The sequence below is a fragment of the Stegastes partitus genome, unplaced genomic scaffold, assembly GCF_000690725.1.
Source record: "Stegastes partitus isolate 25-593 unplaced genomic scaffold, Stegastes_partitus-1.0.2 Scaffold1331, whole genome shotgun sequence".
NCBI lineage: Eukaryota > Metazoa > Chordata > Actinopteri > Pomacentridae > Stegastes > Stegastes partitus.
In genome coordinates, this window is record NW_007579062.1 from 146,385 (window position 1) to 165,133 (window position 18,749).

The 18,749-nt window shown below is 40.8% G+C and overlaps 1 protein-coding gene across 1 annotated transcript in view; it reads left to right on the forward strand.

Moving 5' to 3' along the window:
* Positions 1-13,067, forward strand: part of gan (gigaxonin) — a 16,369-nt gene extending 3,302 nt beyond the window's left edge. Inside the window, exons 4-13 of the mRNA XM_008298604.1 lie at positions 1,136-1,486; positions 2,212-2,280; positions 3,066-3,217; positions 4,788-4,909; positions 4,999-5,111; positions 6,529-6,678; positions 8,891-9,027; positions 10,509-10,643; positions 11,866-11,975; positions 12,061-13,067. Coding sequence (XP_008296826.1) covers positions 1,136-1,486; positions 2,212-2,280; positions 3,066-3,217; positions 4,788-4,909; positions 4,999-5,111; positions 6,529-6,678; positions 8,891-9,027; positions 10,509-10,643; positions 11,866-11,975; positions 12,061-12,233 — 1,512 coding nt within the window. The 3' untranslated portion in view covers positions 12,234-13,067. The remainder of the gene's footprint in view (positions 1-1,135; positions 1,487-2,211; positions 2,281-3,065; positions 3,218-4,787; positions 4,910-4,998; positions 5,112-6,528; positions 6,679-8,890; positions 9,028-10,508; positions 10,644-11,865; positions 11,976-12,060) is intronic.
* Positions 13,068-18,749: the final 5,682 nt, after the last annotated feature.

Here is an 18,749-nt window from a genome sequence, read left to right on the forward strand (position 1 = left end):
TCTTGATGCTTTCTGTGGAGGTTGATGTTCTGCAGCGTTCTTCTGTCTGAGCATCTCAGAATGGACGACCACTGCAGCCCTGATTGGTGCTGCTAAGGCTCCTTCTACACCTCCTGATTACTGCTGCAAATGTGTGGCCACTGATTTTTAGTTGATCTTCCTGCATCCTTTTCCATCTTTGTGACGTCTCACAATCAGGTTTTTCTGCTAATTTATTTCCATGTGGAGCCATGATGAAGACATGCAGATAGATGCAGCACATAGGTCCAGAACTGACAGAGTTCTGGTGTTTACTGTGGATTTTATGTAAATGTTTGTGCATTTAGGCTGATTGGAAATCACAGCTGGATTCACTTTAGTTGCCCAGAGTTTCTACATTGAGGCCTGAATTTTGAATGTAGTCTTTTTGAAGTTTTGTTTTTTTAATGCTACGTAAGATGAAATATTCAACTGTTCAGCTGAGAAATAGTCTCATTCCTGAGAGGTGGTTGATTTTGACATTTGAGTGAAGTTTCGTCGGGGTGTTCTCACCACTGTTGTACACTATACAAGGTGTGTCCGAAAAGTTCCAGGACTGGGGTCATAAAAGATATATTTCAAACTACAAACTACCAGTTTTCTCCTCTGAAGTAATCCTCCTGGAGTCTAACACTCTTCCCAGCCTTCTCTTCACGCCGCCATGCACTCCTGGAAGGATTCTTCCAGGATCCTCCTCAGCTCCGTCGTCACAGCCATCTTGTCCAGGTCTTCAAAGCAGGTCTCCTTGATGACCCCCTTGAACTTGGGGAGGAAGAACCAACCCCACAGAGCCAGGTGGGGTGAGTAGGGAGGTTGCTCCAGCACGGAGATGTTCTTCTCAGCCAGGAGCTGTGGGATGCTCAGAGGATTGTGAGCAGGTTGTCATGGTGAAGCAGCCACGACTTGTCCTGACACAACTCTGCCTCTTCTCTGAACGAAGCAAACGCTGCAGGATGTCTTTGCAGATGTGCTGGTTGATCGTCTGAAGGAGAAAACTCCTAGTTTCTAGTTTGGATTTGAAATATATCTTTTGTGACACCAGTCCTGGAACTTTTCACCTCGTACATCCTGATATGTTCATTATTTGGTCTTCTGTTCCTCTTCGCGCCGCCCACAGATCACTCTGAGCGAGGACACCATCCAGGAGATGGTCCAGGCGTCCGACCTGCTCCTCATGACCGACCTCAAGTTCCTGTGCTGCCAGTTCTTGGAGAGCTGCATCACCGCCGAGAACTGCATCGGCATCCGGCTCTTCTCGCTGCACTACTGGCTCTACCACGTCCACTACGCCGCCACCGAGTTCCTGCAGACGCACTTCCGCGACGTGGCGCTCACCGAGGAGTTCAGGGAGCTGCCGCACGACCGTCTCTGCGAGGTGCTCGCCATGGAGAAGCTGAACGTCGGCAACGAGAAGCACGTCCTGGAGGCCGTGGTGCGATGGTTCGGCCACGACCCGGACGATCGCAGGGTGAGCAGCGCTGGGTGGAGGTGGACTAAAAATGACACCGACTCATGTTTTCTCTGTTTTTATTAAGAGCCCCAACACTGCCGTAAGAAAATCAGCAAAATTACACAATTTATCAAATCCAAACACGATAAAAACTGCAAGAAGTTTGTAACGATCCAGGAGCTACTCATCTATGACGTGTCGTCCAGTGAGGGGAAAATCAAATCGCTTTATTCTACGTGTCTCGTTTAAAAATTTGCCAAAAATGAATCGTTTGCTCGAACCAGTTTCTGTCAAAAACAAAAAATTCTGTCCTCCTCGGTGTAAATGTGAAGCTCTCAGTGACTCGGCTGCCGCTGACAGTCACATGAGGAAAAATCAAAAAGATCATGGACTCTTGATTGAACTGCAGACAGTGTTTACAGAGAGGAGACGAGTATGAAAGCAAATTAAAAATATAAATAGTTAAATATCTATCTAATGTAGAGCCTTCCTGTTTTCTTTTTCAGTGTTGGTAGCACCTGTGTGCTCTTAATAAACTCTCTTATTTGCTGATTTTAGATTTTTTTTCCTCCAATATTTGTTAAATGAAAAATGAAAGAAGTCCAACTTTAGTTTTTTTTTTCTTTTTTATAATATTTCTGTCATTCTAACTGCACACCAGACATCTCTGAGTTGTCTCTCCTTCCTCGCGGTTGCTCTGTTCCCGTACAGGTGCAGGACTTGATGTGTTTCTGTGTTTCCAGGTGCACATGAGGGAGGTGATGTCGGCCGTGTGGCTGCAGGGTTTGGACGTGAGCTACCTGAGAGAGCAGGTAGAGCCAGTTTACATGTGTCATCACAGCATCAGTAATCCAGAAACAAAAGCAGGACAGCTCACGGCTTAGACGTGAATTCAACACTTTTTGTTTCGACAAAGTGTTTTGGACACTTTTACAGAACACATAAAGAATATGTTTGTCCTTTAATCGGTGAGTTTTACTTCGTGCTGCAAGTCAAACCTAATTTTTTAAACTAATATTTGCTTACGTTTTGCAAAATTATATGTGTTAAATTTGACTTTAACGGCTCCTTTTTGCTGATAAATATATTGCTAGCTATCACTGGATTGTCGGGCAGGTTCTGCAGTGTACATGCAGGCTGCAAACTGAGCCTTTTTTATGCTTATTTGTTTGTATTTCACCAATTTCAGCTAATTTGAATGCTATTACCAGCTCCTTTTTCTCTATTCACCACTGTATACAACGACAGCTATCACAGGATAACTTTAATACTGAATAAATCTTAACACCTGGAAGATTTAAAGGCAACTTCTGAATATCAGAGATGGTGATATCCTCTGGAAATGCATTCCTTATTTAATCAGTCAATGTGTTTTTGGTCCTGTATGAGTTATAAATCAGATATTAGAGAGCAGAAATGACTCCTTGTTGTTTTCAGAACACCTTCATGCAGTAAAAATCACTAATTAGCTCAAGTTACAATCAAATTTACCACCCAATTGAATTAAAAAAGTTGCCTAAAGTCTGCTAATGCTTCTGCCGATTGTGGTTTCTGAGCCCGACTAACTCGTCTGTGTGCTGCTCCGGTTTCCCATCAGGCCATGGGGGAGCCTCTGATGAGGGAGGTGATCAGAGAGTACTGCCAGCCGGTTTTGTCGGCGGGTCAGCTGCAGGGAGAAGCGATGCTCGCCGCCTTCAAACCGAGAGGATACTCCGAGTGTATCGTCATCGCCGGAGGAGAGGATCGCCAGTAAGTCGGCGCCTTTATGTTTATTATTTAGATTCTGATTTTGTCCCGGGCTGCAGGGTGGCACAGTTGGTCAGCAATGTTGCCTCGCAGCAAGAAGGTCGCCGGTTCGCGTCCCGGTGGGGGCACCGGAATCTTTCTGCTCAGTTTGCATGTTCTCCCCGTGCAGCGTGGGTTCTCTCCGGGTTCTCCGGCTTCCTCCCACAGTCCAGAAACATGTTGAGGTTAATTGGTGATTGTAAATTGTCCGTAGGTGTGAATGTGAGTGTGCTTGGTTGTCTGTCTCTAAGTGTAGCCCTGTGATAGACTGGTTACCTGTCCAGGTGAACCTGCCTTCACCCTGAGTCAGCTGGGATAGACTCCAGCCCCCCATGACCCTGGTGAGGATTAAGGTGTAGAGTTTTAAGGTGTGATGGATGGATGTTTTTGTCCCCCATCGGCACAAACAAAAAGCCTTTTCCGCTTTATTCTGCACACATTTTAAGGAAAAGCAGAAATTTCTTTGCTGTTGTCCATCAGAAGTTTGGACACACCAACTTGTTTCAGGGTTTTTGATCTTTTTATGTAAAACATGGAGCCTCCACATACCAAACACATCTTAGTGTTTGCATTTTTACAACCTATTTTTTATGCATTTTTATACACAGCTCTGCACATCAGCTGTAGAAGATTTTTCACCAAATTTCCACCTGTAGAATGAAGTGACTTTGATGAAGCGTCATGATTTGAAGCCTGTTTTTTTGCTTTTTATCGGCATATCTTAAACAATACATTCACAGAGCATTGCGGAGTTTCTTTTAGAGTTTCTGGCTGATAAATTGTATAATTTTAGCAATTTTTTAAAAAAGGAAAACACTTCTTTAAAACCTTCTGTGATTCGGAGGTATTTTGATTCAGTTGTGTTGTTTTAATTGGAGCTATGATTTGCACCATTTAGGCAGATTTATTTTATTGTGAAGGGGATGCAAAGGAAAACACATGAGACAAAGATGCTACATCAGGAGCTTTTTGGAGAATTTTAAAGTGCGAATAGAGGGATTTTGCTGAAATGCCACAACTTTTTCAGCTGAACTGTACGACACACATGATTAGTTTTTACATTTTCTGGCTGATAAATGGTGCCACGTTTCCATTTTTTAAAAAAAGATCACGTGACTTTCTATGCCGCTGGTGGGTTTTGAGATTCAGACGGTTGATTTTTTTCTGGAAGGCAGAAAATAAACTCTAAGGAAATAAAGAAAACCCTTGAATGAACATTTTGACTTTTACTGTACGTAATCTAAAATCCATCGTATGTCGGCAGTTTCAGTGCAGAATGAATGAAAACGTGACTTTAAAAAGCCGCTTGAATCCAAATTGTCGTTTTCTGTTGTACAGTTGAGATCAGAAGTTTACATCCTCTGTATAAAAAGACAAATAAACTTTTTTGTCTCACTGTCTGACATGAAGAAAGTTATAAAAATTCTCTCTCATTATTTTGGCATTTAACAAATAGAAATAATGTTGGTAATCCGAACTGACCTGAAACATTGACGTTAGCGGTTAAATCAGTGATTGTTTTTATCTCGTACAGGAGCAGGAAGCCGTCCGCCGCCACCCGCTGCATGTGTCCGCTCTACGACACCAACAGACAGAACTGGATCGAGCTGCAGCCGATGAGCGTCGCCCGACTCGGACACGGAGTCGTCGCTGCCGGTCGGTCGCTCCGTCACACCTACGGATCAAACAGAACCGCTGTTTGTCAGAGCAGAGCGTTAACACCAAGACGTTTTCTGTCTGTTCAGAGGGTTTTCTGTTCGTGATGGGAGGAGCCGATGAACACAACTCGGTCCTGGGCAGCGGAGAGAAGTACGACCCCGACTCCAACAGCTGGAGCTCCATCCCGCCGATGCTGCAGGTACGTTCAGCGCTTCGTTACAGAAGATTGTCTGCACAGTTTCTAGCCTGTTTCAATCTGGCCATCAAACAGACACTAGAAATGATCACTTCTGGTGTTAGATTTTGCTGCTCAGTGGGATTCATCAGTTTTAGTTTGGTCTCTTTTTGTAATATACTTCACGACCACAAGGTGTCAGCAGTGATGCAATAAAACAGACGGCGCAGCATCTGTTTGCATTTTAAAGAGAAAACTTGTTCCATTTACGTTAAATGTTGAGTAAATATTATTTAACTACATCTTTGTATTAATAACAGATGTATAGGAGTATAAATTTGAAGTCAAGTTAACTTTTATGGCACATTTAATCCACAAAGAGAATTAAAAGTGCGATACGTGGTGCTTTAAAGTCTCTAAAAAGAAACGAAAACAGCGTAAAAACATTCAGATTTATGAAATAGGTTTAAATATACAGTGTAGATTTTTTTTTTAATGCAGAGACAAATCTAAACCATAGTTTTGTTTTGTTTTTTTAAAAAGTGGCTCATTCATTAAAAGTACATGTGGGGGAAAGAAAAAAACAATACACTATTAAATAAGTGATTAAATGCTTAAATGAAAGTTGGTTTTTATGCATAAGGTGGGCAAAAAGTGACTTAAGTATCGCTAAATAATTATAGAAAGGAATGTGGGGGAAAATCCTCAATAATTGCAGTATTATATAAAAGTGAATAATTAACTTGGTGTGTAGGACAAAAATAAAATAGACAAATTGTTTTGGTTGGTAAATTGTTGGTTTGGGATTTTTAGTAAATAAAAATCAAATAAATCAAATAAAAAAAAGTTTGATATTATTGCTGCTGCTAAGTTTAAATGTGGAAGTGAATAAAATTAAAGTAGAAAAATAGAATCAAAGAAATGTAGATGTAAACATTAATTTTAAAAAGTTATTTTGTTTATTTATTCGCCCAATTAGCATTTTTTTTTGTAATTTCTGTATTTATTGATTGATTATTTTATGTATAAGCAAGAAAAAAATCCAAACAATGTAAAGACCGTTTTATTATTATTATTATTATTATTATTATTATTATTTACTTATTTTTAGCTGTGAGATATGAACTATAGCAAATGTTTTTATTCCATTAAATAGACTTTTAAATTTATTTTACTGCTGCTTGCTGTGTCCAACCCTCACACTGACCACGTATGTTGACAAATAACCAGTTAACCAAAACTGACCGCCTTGTGATCAATAAAGTAATCTGATTCTGGGCCCAAAAATACTCGAGTACAATCCAGAGCAGCAGGTGTAGAAACCTCAGGCTGTATGTGATTAATAGATGAGTTTTGTTGCTGCTTTAGTTCAGACTTCAGGGTTTAAAAACACTCAAATGAACGACTTTATTCATTGTTTTGGCGCCGCTGGTGTTGTCAGGCTCGGCAGAACTTCGGCGTGGTGGAGCTGGACGGCCTGATCTACGTCCTCGGGGGAGAGACCGACGTGACGGAGCTGATCACGGTGGAAGTGTTCGACCCGCACTGCAGCACCTGGAAGATGCAGACCAGCATGACGATGATCCGGAAGGTAGCGAACGCACACAACGGTCGCTTTAACGTGACGCAAAAATACGTAAATAAAAGCTGCTTCAACTGGCAACCAAAGAATTAGTTTTAAGTAGAAGTTTTGGGCTGTATTTCTGTCACGTCAGTCATTTCAAACGTGATCTGTTTACGCGTGCCGTGTTTTCGTTTGCTCTTGGTGTTGCGACCTACATTTAGCTTATCGTCCTCCGTGACGATAAAGGTGATGCCGCTTATCGGGTTCATTAAGGGACACGTGAGAAGTTGTGTAGGTTTGCAGGGCGCAAACACACACTTAGTCATTTCAGTTTATTTCTTTGGAGCCTCACATGCACCAAAAACACCCAAAACAAATGAACAAAAGCAACATCCTGCCCTTAGGCGCGGTCTAACCGATGCCCCCTGGTGGCCACAACCGGATCCACCGGTTAGATTACACCGTGTTCAGAACAGAAAGAATCATTATGCTGGTTCAAATCAGGATATTTCGGTGGTGACGAAGCTCCACCGTAAAGACAACGAGTCTGTGTTTCCTCATCTGACAGAAATATCTGCATTTTCCTGTGATTCCTGATTATTTGATTTAAAAGAAAACATGTATGTGTCTGTGTTTTTACTCTGTTGTGTTACCAACAACTTAAAATGAATCGGAGGTTAATCCAGCTGTCTGAATTAAAATAAATGAAATTAAATTCCAAACTTAGAGCTTCAGAAACTTTCAACAAACTCAGTCGGAAACCTCATATAAATTATATTTTAGGGCAAATTTGACAAAAACGGTGTAATTCCTACGAAGGATGTGACACATTCTGACCTCAAAAGCCTCTTATACAAGGTGCTGCTCATTGTTTTTACACACCTACTGTGCAGAAGGTAACTCATAAAATACTGCATTAACTCCAGTAAACTTATGTGGGGTGTAATAAGAACACCAGTAGGTTGTTTACCAAAACAAACCCTTGAAATTCTATATAGTTTAGTGAATTTTAGGACTGCACAAATAACGTTCAAGACAAACAACAAGTTACTTCCTGATAACTTACAACAGCTGCTCTGAAAACTAGGAATAGAATAAACTTTAAAAAGCCGTTTTCTCGTAGCACCATGAAGAGCAGATGTTGGTCAGAATGTGGGGTGAACTCATGAACAGTCTGGACGACGATCTCAGTTGAAGAATATAATAACGTGGAACATTAAAGGTGTTGTTGGGGTTTCTTAAGATGTAAATAAGGTTTAAAGCAAGTAGGAAACAGTAAGACATGAGATGAATAAAAGTTTACATCCACTTGCAAAGACCTTGAATGACAGTCTTGAGCTTCTAATGAATCCGAAAACCTTGAATTTTCTACAATGGAACCACTGAAACCCGTGAGTCTTTTCTTTGCACGAGACAAAGAAAAGGCCTTCTGGACCAAAGTTCTGTGGTCAGATGGCACAAAAACTGGGACAGTGAGGCCTTTTACCCCAAGAACACCAAACCTACCATCAGGCATGGAGGTGGCAGCATCATGCTCTGGAGCTGTTCTGCTGCCAAAGTCAATGGAACAATGAAGAAGGAGGAGGATCACCTCCATGTTGTTCAGGAAAACCTCAAACCATCAGCAGAAGGTTGATCTTGGACACAGTTGGATGTTCCAACCAGACAATGAGCCCAAACACATCAAAGTGGTGAAGAAATGGTTCCATCAGGCTGGAATGAAGGTTCTAGGCTGGTCTCCCCAAAGTCCTGACTGGAACCATCCAGAACCTGTGGACTGATGAAGAAACAGGCCGAGATTAGTAAAAGATGAACCAGATGCTTGTGGACAGAAACCAGAAGAACCTAACGGAGGCGAAAATGGACGTTAAGTTTTACTCAGATAGCACAAGTATGTTTTTGACGTTTTGTCGTATTTCCAGAAAATCTATAATGATGAAAGAAATCCATGATTCATGTGTTTCAATGATCCCATTATAGAAAATTCAGGGTTGTAGGAGTCACTGGAAACTCAAGACTTCCATGATACTGGTGATGTTTACGAGTTTATGGAAACTTTTGACTTTTGTAGCCGGCAGGGGTTCCCGTTGGACATTATCTGAAGCTTTTGGGGTTTCTTGTCATTTCGTGTGTTTGCCTTCATGGTATTGTGGACTGTCTGACATATATATATATATATAAAACTACTGCGGCAGGGTGACTGCGAGTGTTGTAACTTGTGCTGCCGTGTCTCCTTCAGGTCGGCTGCTACGCCTCCATGAACAAGAAGATCTACGCCATCGGTGGAGGCTCCTACGGGAAGCTGTTCGACTCAGTGGAGTGCTTTGACCCCAAAACGCAGCAGTGGACGGGCCTTTGTCCTCTGAAAGAAAGACGGTAAACGCTGAAGCCGCTGTGGACAAAAGAAACCGGATCTACGGTTCGATCAGACGACATGCGAGCAGTTTACCGTCGACACCGTCTCGTGTTACCGTCCTAAACTCGGTGGCACAACATGCTTGTTTCTGTTGCACAACAGGAAATGAAACATGCCTCCGCGGTCGCTGTCATGCTCTCAGATCTGTCAGTTTTAGTTTCTGTTTGACTTCCCTCGCCACAGTCACACCATCTTATCGGACCCCATGATCAGGAAGTGCCGTTGAGTCGCGCTGTGGTCACGGCAGGAGAAACATTCAGGGTTTCGCTTTGCGTGTCGACTCGCTGGTGGCCAGCGACTTCTCTTTGGCATCGTTGAAATGTTAAATGACGTGCGACGGACTCGCTGCACCCTGTTTGGTCCAAACACGTTCGTGTTTTGCGGAGTTTTCTGGAATGAGTCGTCCTTCACGCTGCCTGGTTGTCAGTGCAGAGTTGTGTAAATTGTGCGTGGCGTCGTTTCGTTAGAACGGACGCTTCTTCACCACAGTGTCACAACATCAGTAGTCGGTACCAACACGTCTGAACCCCAAGGCCTGCTGGTGGCTTTTAAAAAAACACCAAAATGACACCATTTATCTGCCAGAAATTGTGAAAACTTTCAACTTTCCGATGGTCCCTGAATGTATCATGTGGGGTGAAGGGTTCCTGTTAGGGAAATAAATAACCAAATCTGACTTTAAAATTGTGATATTTCATTAAAATAACATTTATTTCTACATCGTATATTTAAAAATTCTCCAAAAATAAACCATTTGCATTAAACAGATTCTATAAAAAATGAAAAATTCTGCTCTCCTCAACACAACCAAGAAGTCACGACTGACTCAGCTGCGACCGACAACCGTGTGACAAAAATTCAGAGAGTTTTCAGGTTGAAAACACAAAACGAGACAGAAAACAACAAAAAAGTGAACACAAAGTGAACACAAAGAGACAAAACTGCCCCAAAGACGCATAAAATGACCAAAACAAGACGCAAAATGGTAAATTCAAGCCACACAGTGACAACGATGAGACAGAAACCCGCAAAAACACGACACAAAACAACACAAACCGGACAAAATCACACAAACAAGACAATAAAGATAGTGAAATATCGAAGGTATGTGGAGACGAAACGACCACAAAGACACAAAAATGTCTGAAATGAAAAAAAACACACACAAAATGACAAAAATGATTCAGAAAACAACCAACAGGAGACACAAAGTGAACGCAGAGACAAAACTTTACCAAATATGCACAAAATGACCAAAATACGACGAAACGACCGAAAGGAAACGAGACACAAGACGACACAAACGAGACAAAAACCAATAAAATCGAGACACACGATGACAGAAATGAGACACAAAACACACCACACTCACCTTTTGTATGTGTTATGTACTAGTATGTGAATATCAGGATTGAGGATTTTAGTTTTTCCTCCCGCTCAGGTTCGGCTCGGTGGCCTGCGGCGTCGGTCAGGAGCTCTACGTGTTCGGTGGAGTCAGGAGCCAAGAAAACGAAAACCCAGAACAACGACACATGATGACCTGCAAGTCGGAGTTCTACCACGACGAGATGAGGAGGTCGGTGCTCCAGAAAAATATATGTCTATAATTAAACATCATTCTCCAGCGAGCTGCTCGTTTGGAGCGTTGATTTCGATGTGGAATTTTGAAAAATGAATCCCAAAAAGAGAGCTGAATACTTCTGAATTCAGAACTGTGGTAGTTATATTTATATTCATGGTCTGAAAATAGATATAGAGGCGCATTTTACATTCTAAAATTCCTTTGTTACAGATGGAAGAACACAAATACAGAAGATTTAAATGTTTAACATCCCCGTCTTATATTTCAGTCAAATCTGTTGTTTATGGACAGATGTGGTTTAAACAGACAGACACACATGATTATAGCTAATTAGCATTAATTAATTAATTATCATTAATTCATTAATTAATCATTAATTCAGTAACTAGTTTGGATAACATTTTGTGGTTGCGAATATATAAATTAACAAAAAAGTCCAGATAGCAAAAGTAAATGAATTGAATTTTTACATTTTTATTTGAAAAAGGATTTAAAGATAAAATAAACAAATAAACAAACAGTTAAACAACACACACAAAAAAAGAAGTTAAGAATATAAAGATTAAAAACAAAACATAGTTAAAAAGAAAAAAAAAGAAGTTTAAAGATTAAAAAAAACTGTTAAAAAAAAACAAAAAAGAAAAAAGTTAAGGATTTAAAGATTTTAAAAAATAGTTTAAAAAACACAAAAGAAAATAATTTAAAAGTTGAAAGAGTTGAAGATTTAAAATAACTATATATATACAGTTAAATAACACCAAAAAATTAAGCAGTTAAGGATTTAAAGACAAAAAAACAACAACAAAAAAAAACATACAGTTGATAAACACAAAAGAAAAAAATTAAGAAGGATTTAAATTTTAAAAATCCAGGTAAAAAACACCAAAAAAGAAAAAAACTAAGACGTGTGTTTCACAAATATGAGAAAATATTACAACAATTCGTTAGAAAAGGGAAATTTCTTCAATTTCGTCAAAATCAGCAGCAGAGAAAACAAAAGTAAGTTCATAAGGAACATTTTAGTGATTTATTTTTAAAACTCGTGTAAAATAAATCCAGTAAAAAGTGAATAAATTTACATTTTCAGACGTGGCAGGAACACAGAAACACTGATATCTGATTAATATTATGTCTTACACTAACCTAAGGTGTGTGAGCAGGTGGAAAGAGGCGTCTTTATGGTTTTAAAGTGAAGAAACTGCGTGTTGTGCTGCAGGTGGATGTTCCTGGACGACCAGAGTTTGTGCATCCAGACCAGCTCGTCCTTCGTGTACGGCGCCGTGCCCATCGGCGCCAGCATCTACGTGGTGGGAGACCTGGACACGGGTCTGTAGAACTACAACAAACTGGTGGAAACATCCAGCAGAGCCGCTGCCGGCCGGTCACTCAGTCTGATGTTTTTCCTCTGCAGGTACGAGCTTCGACTACATCCGCGAGTTCCGCCGCAGCACCGGGACGTGGCAGCGAACGAAACCCATGCTGCCCAGCGACCTGTCGAAAACCACCTGCGCCTCGCTGAGGATCGCCAACTGCCGGCTGTTCCGCCTCCAGCTGAGCCAGGGCATGTTCAGAATCCGGGTCTGAGTCCGCTCGCCGGTACCGTCCGCCCGCCGCTAGGGAAACATACAAACACTAAAGTATTATAGTCGCTGCGTGTCGAGGATCCGTTCGGGCCTTTTCGATGTTTGACTCGACGAAAGTTCATCTTAACGTGTTTTTTACTTTTCTTTTTTTTTTTTACAAACCTAAATATGTTTTATTTTTAATGTGGGATTTGTTCTTTTTCTTTTTTCAGGTTTTATTTTAATGGACATTCCTCATTTTTAACGTTTACTGGTTAGTTTACTGCTGCATCAGGAATCGTGATGCGGACGGACGATTCGGGGAAATCCGGTTTCATTGTTCGACATTAACGCGTCATGCTAACTTTGCACTTTCATCGTAGAGATTTAAACAAGGAAGGATTCGCATAAAAACGGCGTATGTTAGAGCAAAAAGGGTCATTTTGCTGCAGCTTTCAAGAGAAAAAAAAGGCAGATTTTTACGTAAACTTTTTCGTTATTTTCAGTCTGACTTAAACACAAAAATTAGCCACATAGCCGAACGTTTCGCTAACAGGAATACTTCGATCTGATCGCTGACGGATTCATCCACCGGTTTGTTTTTGAGTTTTCCTGCTGCAAAAAAATCATAGCAAAGTCTTAATATTTTGTTAACCTTTAACCAAAAACAACTTTGACTAAAAGACAAATCTGAATAAAAACACAAAAAGTGGAAGCCGGGATGTGAAGCTTTTATCGTCGCCGTTTCGATCCAGTGCTTTATTTTTATTGGTACTTTTTGAGAGCAAAGCAAATCAAGAACAGAATGAATTTTGCTTTTTTTCCTCTGTTATTTACTGTATTTAAATTAGTCATGCACGATGTTAACATTTCTGGCCGATACCTGATATGAAGATTTCTGATATCGCCGATAACCGATATCGCCGATGTCGATATTTAATTTTTGTTCACATTAAAAGATGAGTATAAATAAGCACTGAGAATGGGAAAACTATTCAAAAGAAGCCCAAATTAGACCACATGGTCTTCTTTATTAACAAAGGTGAAACATATTTTAACATATTTAACGTTAAAGGAACATTTAAGTCAAAACATCTGTGAAACAGCAGCGATATCGAACGTAGAGACGAAGGTGCTGATGTTAGACAATCATCGGCTAAATTTGTTCATCACACCGATACCGATAAAAATCAGAAAGAACACTAATATCGGCCGACACCAACATGGTCGCCGATACATCCCTACTTTAAATAAATAATCTGCAAGAACATCGTCTTCAACAAATCACTGATATATGTCATGATGTTATAATTAGAATGTAAAATAAATATAATAATTATCTACAGCAAAAGAAAATCACTTTGTGGACACTAACGTCGTGCTGACGGGAAGATCAGAGCCTCACTCGCAGATCAAAATATATTCTAAAATAATATAAAAGTTTTTAAAGTTGTGTGACATTTATCTGTCCGGTGTTGTACCAGACTGAAAAACTCCTCCTGGAAGTAAACGTCAGGACGTTATGTTGACGAAAACCTCCGTGAGCTTTTTTCTTTGACGGCGTTTTTACTGCGTGAAGAAAACAGTTGACGTTCTTCCTCTAACGCCAGCATTCAGTCCGAGCCAACAGGTCACTGAACCCCGCTGCTCTGAAAGTGAAACTAAAATCCCGACGGACGGTTCAGGCTGAATTTCTGGTTGAAGAAACAGCCGGATCCTTCTAATCATTAACCCACGTCCCTCTAGTTTAATTAACTCTGCTGCTGGCAAACATAACATCCCTGGTTAGTGAGGGATGAACCACCAGCTGAACTTCTTCTGATCTCTTGTTGCATCAGTCGTCCTCGTCAATGTTTACTCGTCTCCTCCCATCGCCAGCTGTGTGATTAGAAAAGTCTTGTTTGGATTTGTGAAGAGAAAACGCATCACTGAGGCGGAGAGGCAGAACGTGCGACGCAATGTTGTTCACGTTTTAACGTCATTGAGCCTCCGATATTTAGAAATGTAGCCCCAGGGTGACGAATAAGGCGGCGCCAACCCATTTAAAACCTCCAAAACAAACAATACAATCAATCCTGAAGCGTGGAGGGACGACTGTACGAAATATGAAACCTGTTGTTTTTTTGTTTCACTTTGATTCGGCTGCTCTTTATCTTGTCATACATGTTCCCGGGAGTCACACATGACGAACAAACCGGTGGATGAATCCTGCAGGAAGTCAGATCAGACGGAAAGTCGACCTGCAGACGTATGTGATACATGTAGTGGTTTGTTTCTGTGTGTGGAGGAGGTCGGGGTGGATGGACGGGTCAACCAGACATCAGACTTCAACAATGTTTTTTTTAATTATGACTATAATTGTTCCCCAACTTTAATCGAGCAGTTCTTATTTTACCAACGTGAGGCGGCTGAAGGAGGACTTTTAACCTTAACGAGTCATTTTTGTGCCTAAACTTCACCATCACGGCTTTGGATCCACAACCAAAGATTCCACCGAATGTCTTCTTATTTGAATCACAAAAAGCACCTTTTAGTGCCACGACTGTAGCTGGAAAGCTTCAGCAGCAAGTGTAGAAAAACCACTAAACCACGTAGTAGATGAGGGAACACCGGGTAAATCACCAAATAACCCCGATGTGCACATTTTCACTCGATCACGTCTCAACTCTGCGTACGTCGTTTCCTCGACCGAGCCGTCCGTTCAGAAATAGGATGCGTTCGCTGGCCCCTGACCCGGCTTTACGGTCGCTGCGGTTTTGGCATCCCTCGACTCCCGTTTGTTCGGAGGGAGTTTCAGCTGCTGCTGTCCGTCGTCGGCTCAGCGAACACAAAGCAAACACACTCAGTGCTGACTCGGATCAGGCGGCTCGCGTTAGTCGGGAACGAAGGCCGATGCACTCCGATATTCACCCTCTCAACCTTCGTGGACGTTTTTTTTGTTTTTTGGGCTCCTGTTACAGTTTTCCTCTCGTATGAAGTCCTGAGACAGAACTCAGACATGTCTGGACGTAAACTATGTAAACAAAACGTATTTATTTTACAGATGTTCCAACAACATGGAGTCAGTATGTCTACCGAGTGCTCACTGGAGTTAACAACACTGGAAAACAATTAAACTATTTACCTTCTTACAGACTCTGTAGAAAGATGTTCCTCCATCAGCTGGATGTATCGGCCACCAGCTCCTCTGCTCACTGGCTGCATTTATTTATTGATCCAGTAGGTTTTATTAATCGTCTCCTCTGTGCTCTGTGGAAACGCTGCCTGCAGCTCATCTGTCTGGTACAAACGGTTATTATTTGTTTTTTTAAAAATATTAACGAGATTTTAATTTAACATCTGAACTTTTTTTGGGTTAGATTTGGCACATTTTCCCGATGGAACTGCTCGCGATGCGTTCAGGGACGGTCAGGAAGCTGATTTTCGGGGTTTAGACGGTTAACTGGGCGACACATTCGATGTGATGCCGTAATTCAAGCTACTGTTTGCACCATTAGTGCAGTTTTCACCAGTGAAGTGTTGGTGTTTGCTTTAATTGTAAGGGAAGCACAGAGGGACAAACGGAAGAAGACGCAGATTGTTTATTTTTTAATCATAGACTAAAGGGAAAAGATGTTGTTTGTCCTGACGTAGCCACACGTTACACATGATGTGTTTAAGCACCGTCAGAAGGTTGACTCTTTCTGTACTTCACTACTTCTGTTATATATCATATATAATAAAGATTCTGATCTAGTCTAGGTACCAGGACTAAACCAACCCGCCACCGTGATTCACGTCGAGAGCTCTGAGAACGATCACCATTAAATTAATCACCAGCTGTTTTGATAATCAATCAATCGGTTTGAGTATTTTTTAAAAAAAACAGTCTACCTTCTCGGGTTACAGGTTCTAAGATGTGAATATTCTTTCTTTCCTCCTCTTGAACATCTTTAGACTCGTACGGAAAACGTTTACCGAGGTTGCAAATCGAGCGAGAAGTTGGTCGTTTTCTCATTGACTTCTGTGATTATTTAGCAAGCGGAGGCGTCGCCCCCTGCTGGGAGCACCGTGTGGAAGCAGCTGCAGTTGTAGGACCACGTTTCTAGGACCCGTGTTTTGTTTTGTGCCACCCGGCCATGATGGACAACCACAGCGTGAATCCACAGTTTAAATCAAGTTAGCTAAACAGTTTGGATGTCTTCAGCTGGTGAGCGAGGTTGCTGTTAGCTTGCTAGCATGTCAACGAGATGTCTACAAGCTAATGAAAACTCGCTGCAAAAGTTAGCTTGTTTAACGAAGCGCGATTTGGGGTTTGTATTAATGTTAATTAGAAATGTCTGTTAATCAGTGCTGTGACCACAATACAAGCTATCAGACCGTCTCTTGATTCTGGAATTGTTTGGTATTATGGGATGGCTTTTTTTTCCAATATAAAGAACTTTCATCGACACAAATTAAACCCAGACAGAAAAGTCTTTGGTCCAGGACTCAGATTAGGCCTAATTTAAGTCTGTCAAAATGTTTAATTCCCCCAATGATGCTCGTTCTTTTTCAGGATTCCCCAAATTAGCAGCTGCTCAACTTTAGTCGTATTTTGTACTTTAACTGCATATTTTGGGCAGAACGACCCTTTAAAGCTTTAAGTTGTGCACTTGAGTGGTCACTAAAAACAAACTTCCTACAACTGCAGCCGCCTGGACGTTAACGCCGGATTAAGGCTTTCGTTTTTCCAGATCCGAAGGCTGCGTCACCTTTTGCACAACCTTTGTCGGGAACGGAGTGAGATGAGGTGATTGGTGAGGCCGGCGAGCATCACGCCTCTTTATTTCTGGCTCACATTCCGTCGTGTCTTATCATTTACAGTCAATATTTCCGGGCTGCTCTGTATATAATAAACATCACTTGTTCCGACACCTCATGACCGCCTGTGTTGTGATTCACTGGGAGACTCCATGAGGGAAGAACAACAGCGGTCTGACCTGAAAATAGTCGGCCGCCGCCGCGTTGCGTAAGGCGGGGAAACTGTTGTTTCAGTTTGTACTTTTGTAACTGATGCATGAGGAAGTTTTGTAAGACGTTTGCTCGTGACTGTCATTCATGTGCGTCAAAGGAATTAAATCACCAAAGTGGTCAAACACGTCTTGTCGCGTTTCTTTCTGTTTTACTTTATTTTTCTCCTGCGTACGTCCAACATCAGTGACTCAGACAGTGACTGAGCTTTTGAACTTTGCTGTGTGATGTGCAAATACTGAAAAGGAGAAGGAGATCGACTTTATAAGGGAGTTTTATGTTTTTAATACATTTAATTACTGCTAAATATGTCAACAAAGATGAGATATACAACTTTAAATGTGGGTACCAAAGCTACCATCAATGCAGACTGTCGTTCACATGGGCCTTCTAATGATGATTTTCAATTTCTGTTTATTTTTTTAACCAAAGCCTAAAGTTCTGCAGTCTGACTGAATGAAGCAGGATTCTCATCACGTGTTCTTCATGGACAACTACAAACTTAAAGAAAGGTTCAAAAATTGCCTCGTTAACAGCACATTTTCTGCATTTTTTTTCTGCTTCTCCGTTGTTTTGTTGCTGTTTTTTGGCTGCATTAATATATACATTTTGGTAATTTTTAAATAAATACTTTATTATGTATTCTGTTTTAATATTACTGGTGGAAAAAAAAACTAAGCTGCATCTGTTACATGAAAAACGCTATTCAAAGTATATTAACTACAGTTTATTATTATTATTGTTTATTAATAATAATAAAAAACATGCAAGTAGTTCATAAATGCTTAGTTTGGACCACATTAAACCATCCAACCTGTATTTTTTGACAGTGTTGGCTTTGGATGTGAAGGAAGCTAACACCTACGTTAGCTTCTTTCATAGCTACTTAGCTTGTTTTAAGCAAACATTCCTTCCTTTAGAATCACAAGCTAATTAGCCTCTCAGAAGCAAACATCATTTCTTTCATATTGCAAGCTAATTAACGTTAAGCTCACAGAAGAACCTAGCACTGATGTCCATAATAGCTTGTGATATGAAAGAAGCTAACGTTAGCTTCTTTTTTCTGACCCACGATAGTTTGCTAATCAACTTCTTTCAGGCTAACATTAGCATCTCCATTTCTTTCTTTCTTTGAGCTGCTAGCAATGTTTTATTCAGTGTCAGAGAGCCTGCTGATCAAGTAAATCACTTCTAATTGTTAAATATGTTATTCAAATCTGTTAGTTCAATCCTTCATGTCATTTTGTAATAGTTCTGCATTCTAGCATACGGGCTAATTAACTCTCTTTAGCTTTAAAGCCGTTAGTTAGCAAGCTAACGTTTAGCTTAAAGAGGTGTAATAGCAAGCTACGAGCAGATGTAGCCGATATGAGTCGCCTTATTTTTCCATTGTGAGATGACGGGTTGTGTTTTTTTTGTTTTGTTTTGTTTTGTTTTGTTTTTTAATGTAATGCTAATTTTGGCCGCTCACAATAGGAAATGTCTTCTAAAACAAGGAGAAGAGTTGACAGAGGACGCTAACTTCGCAGAACTGGACTCAAACAAC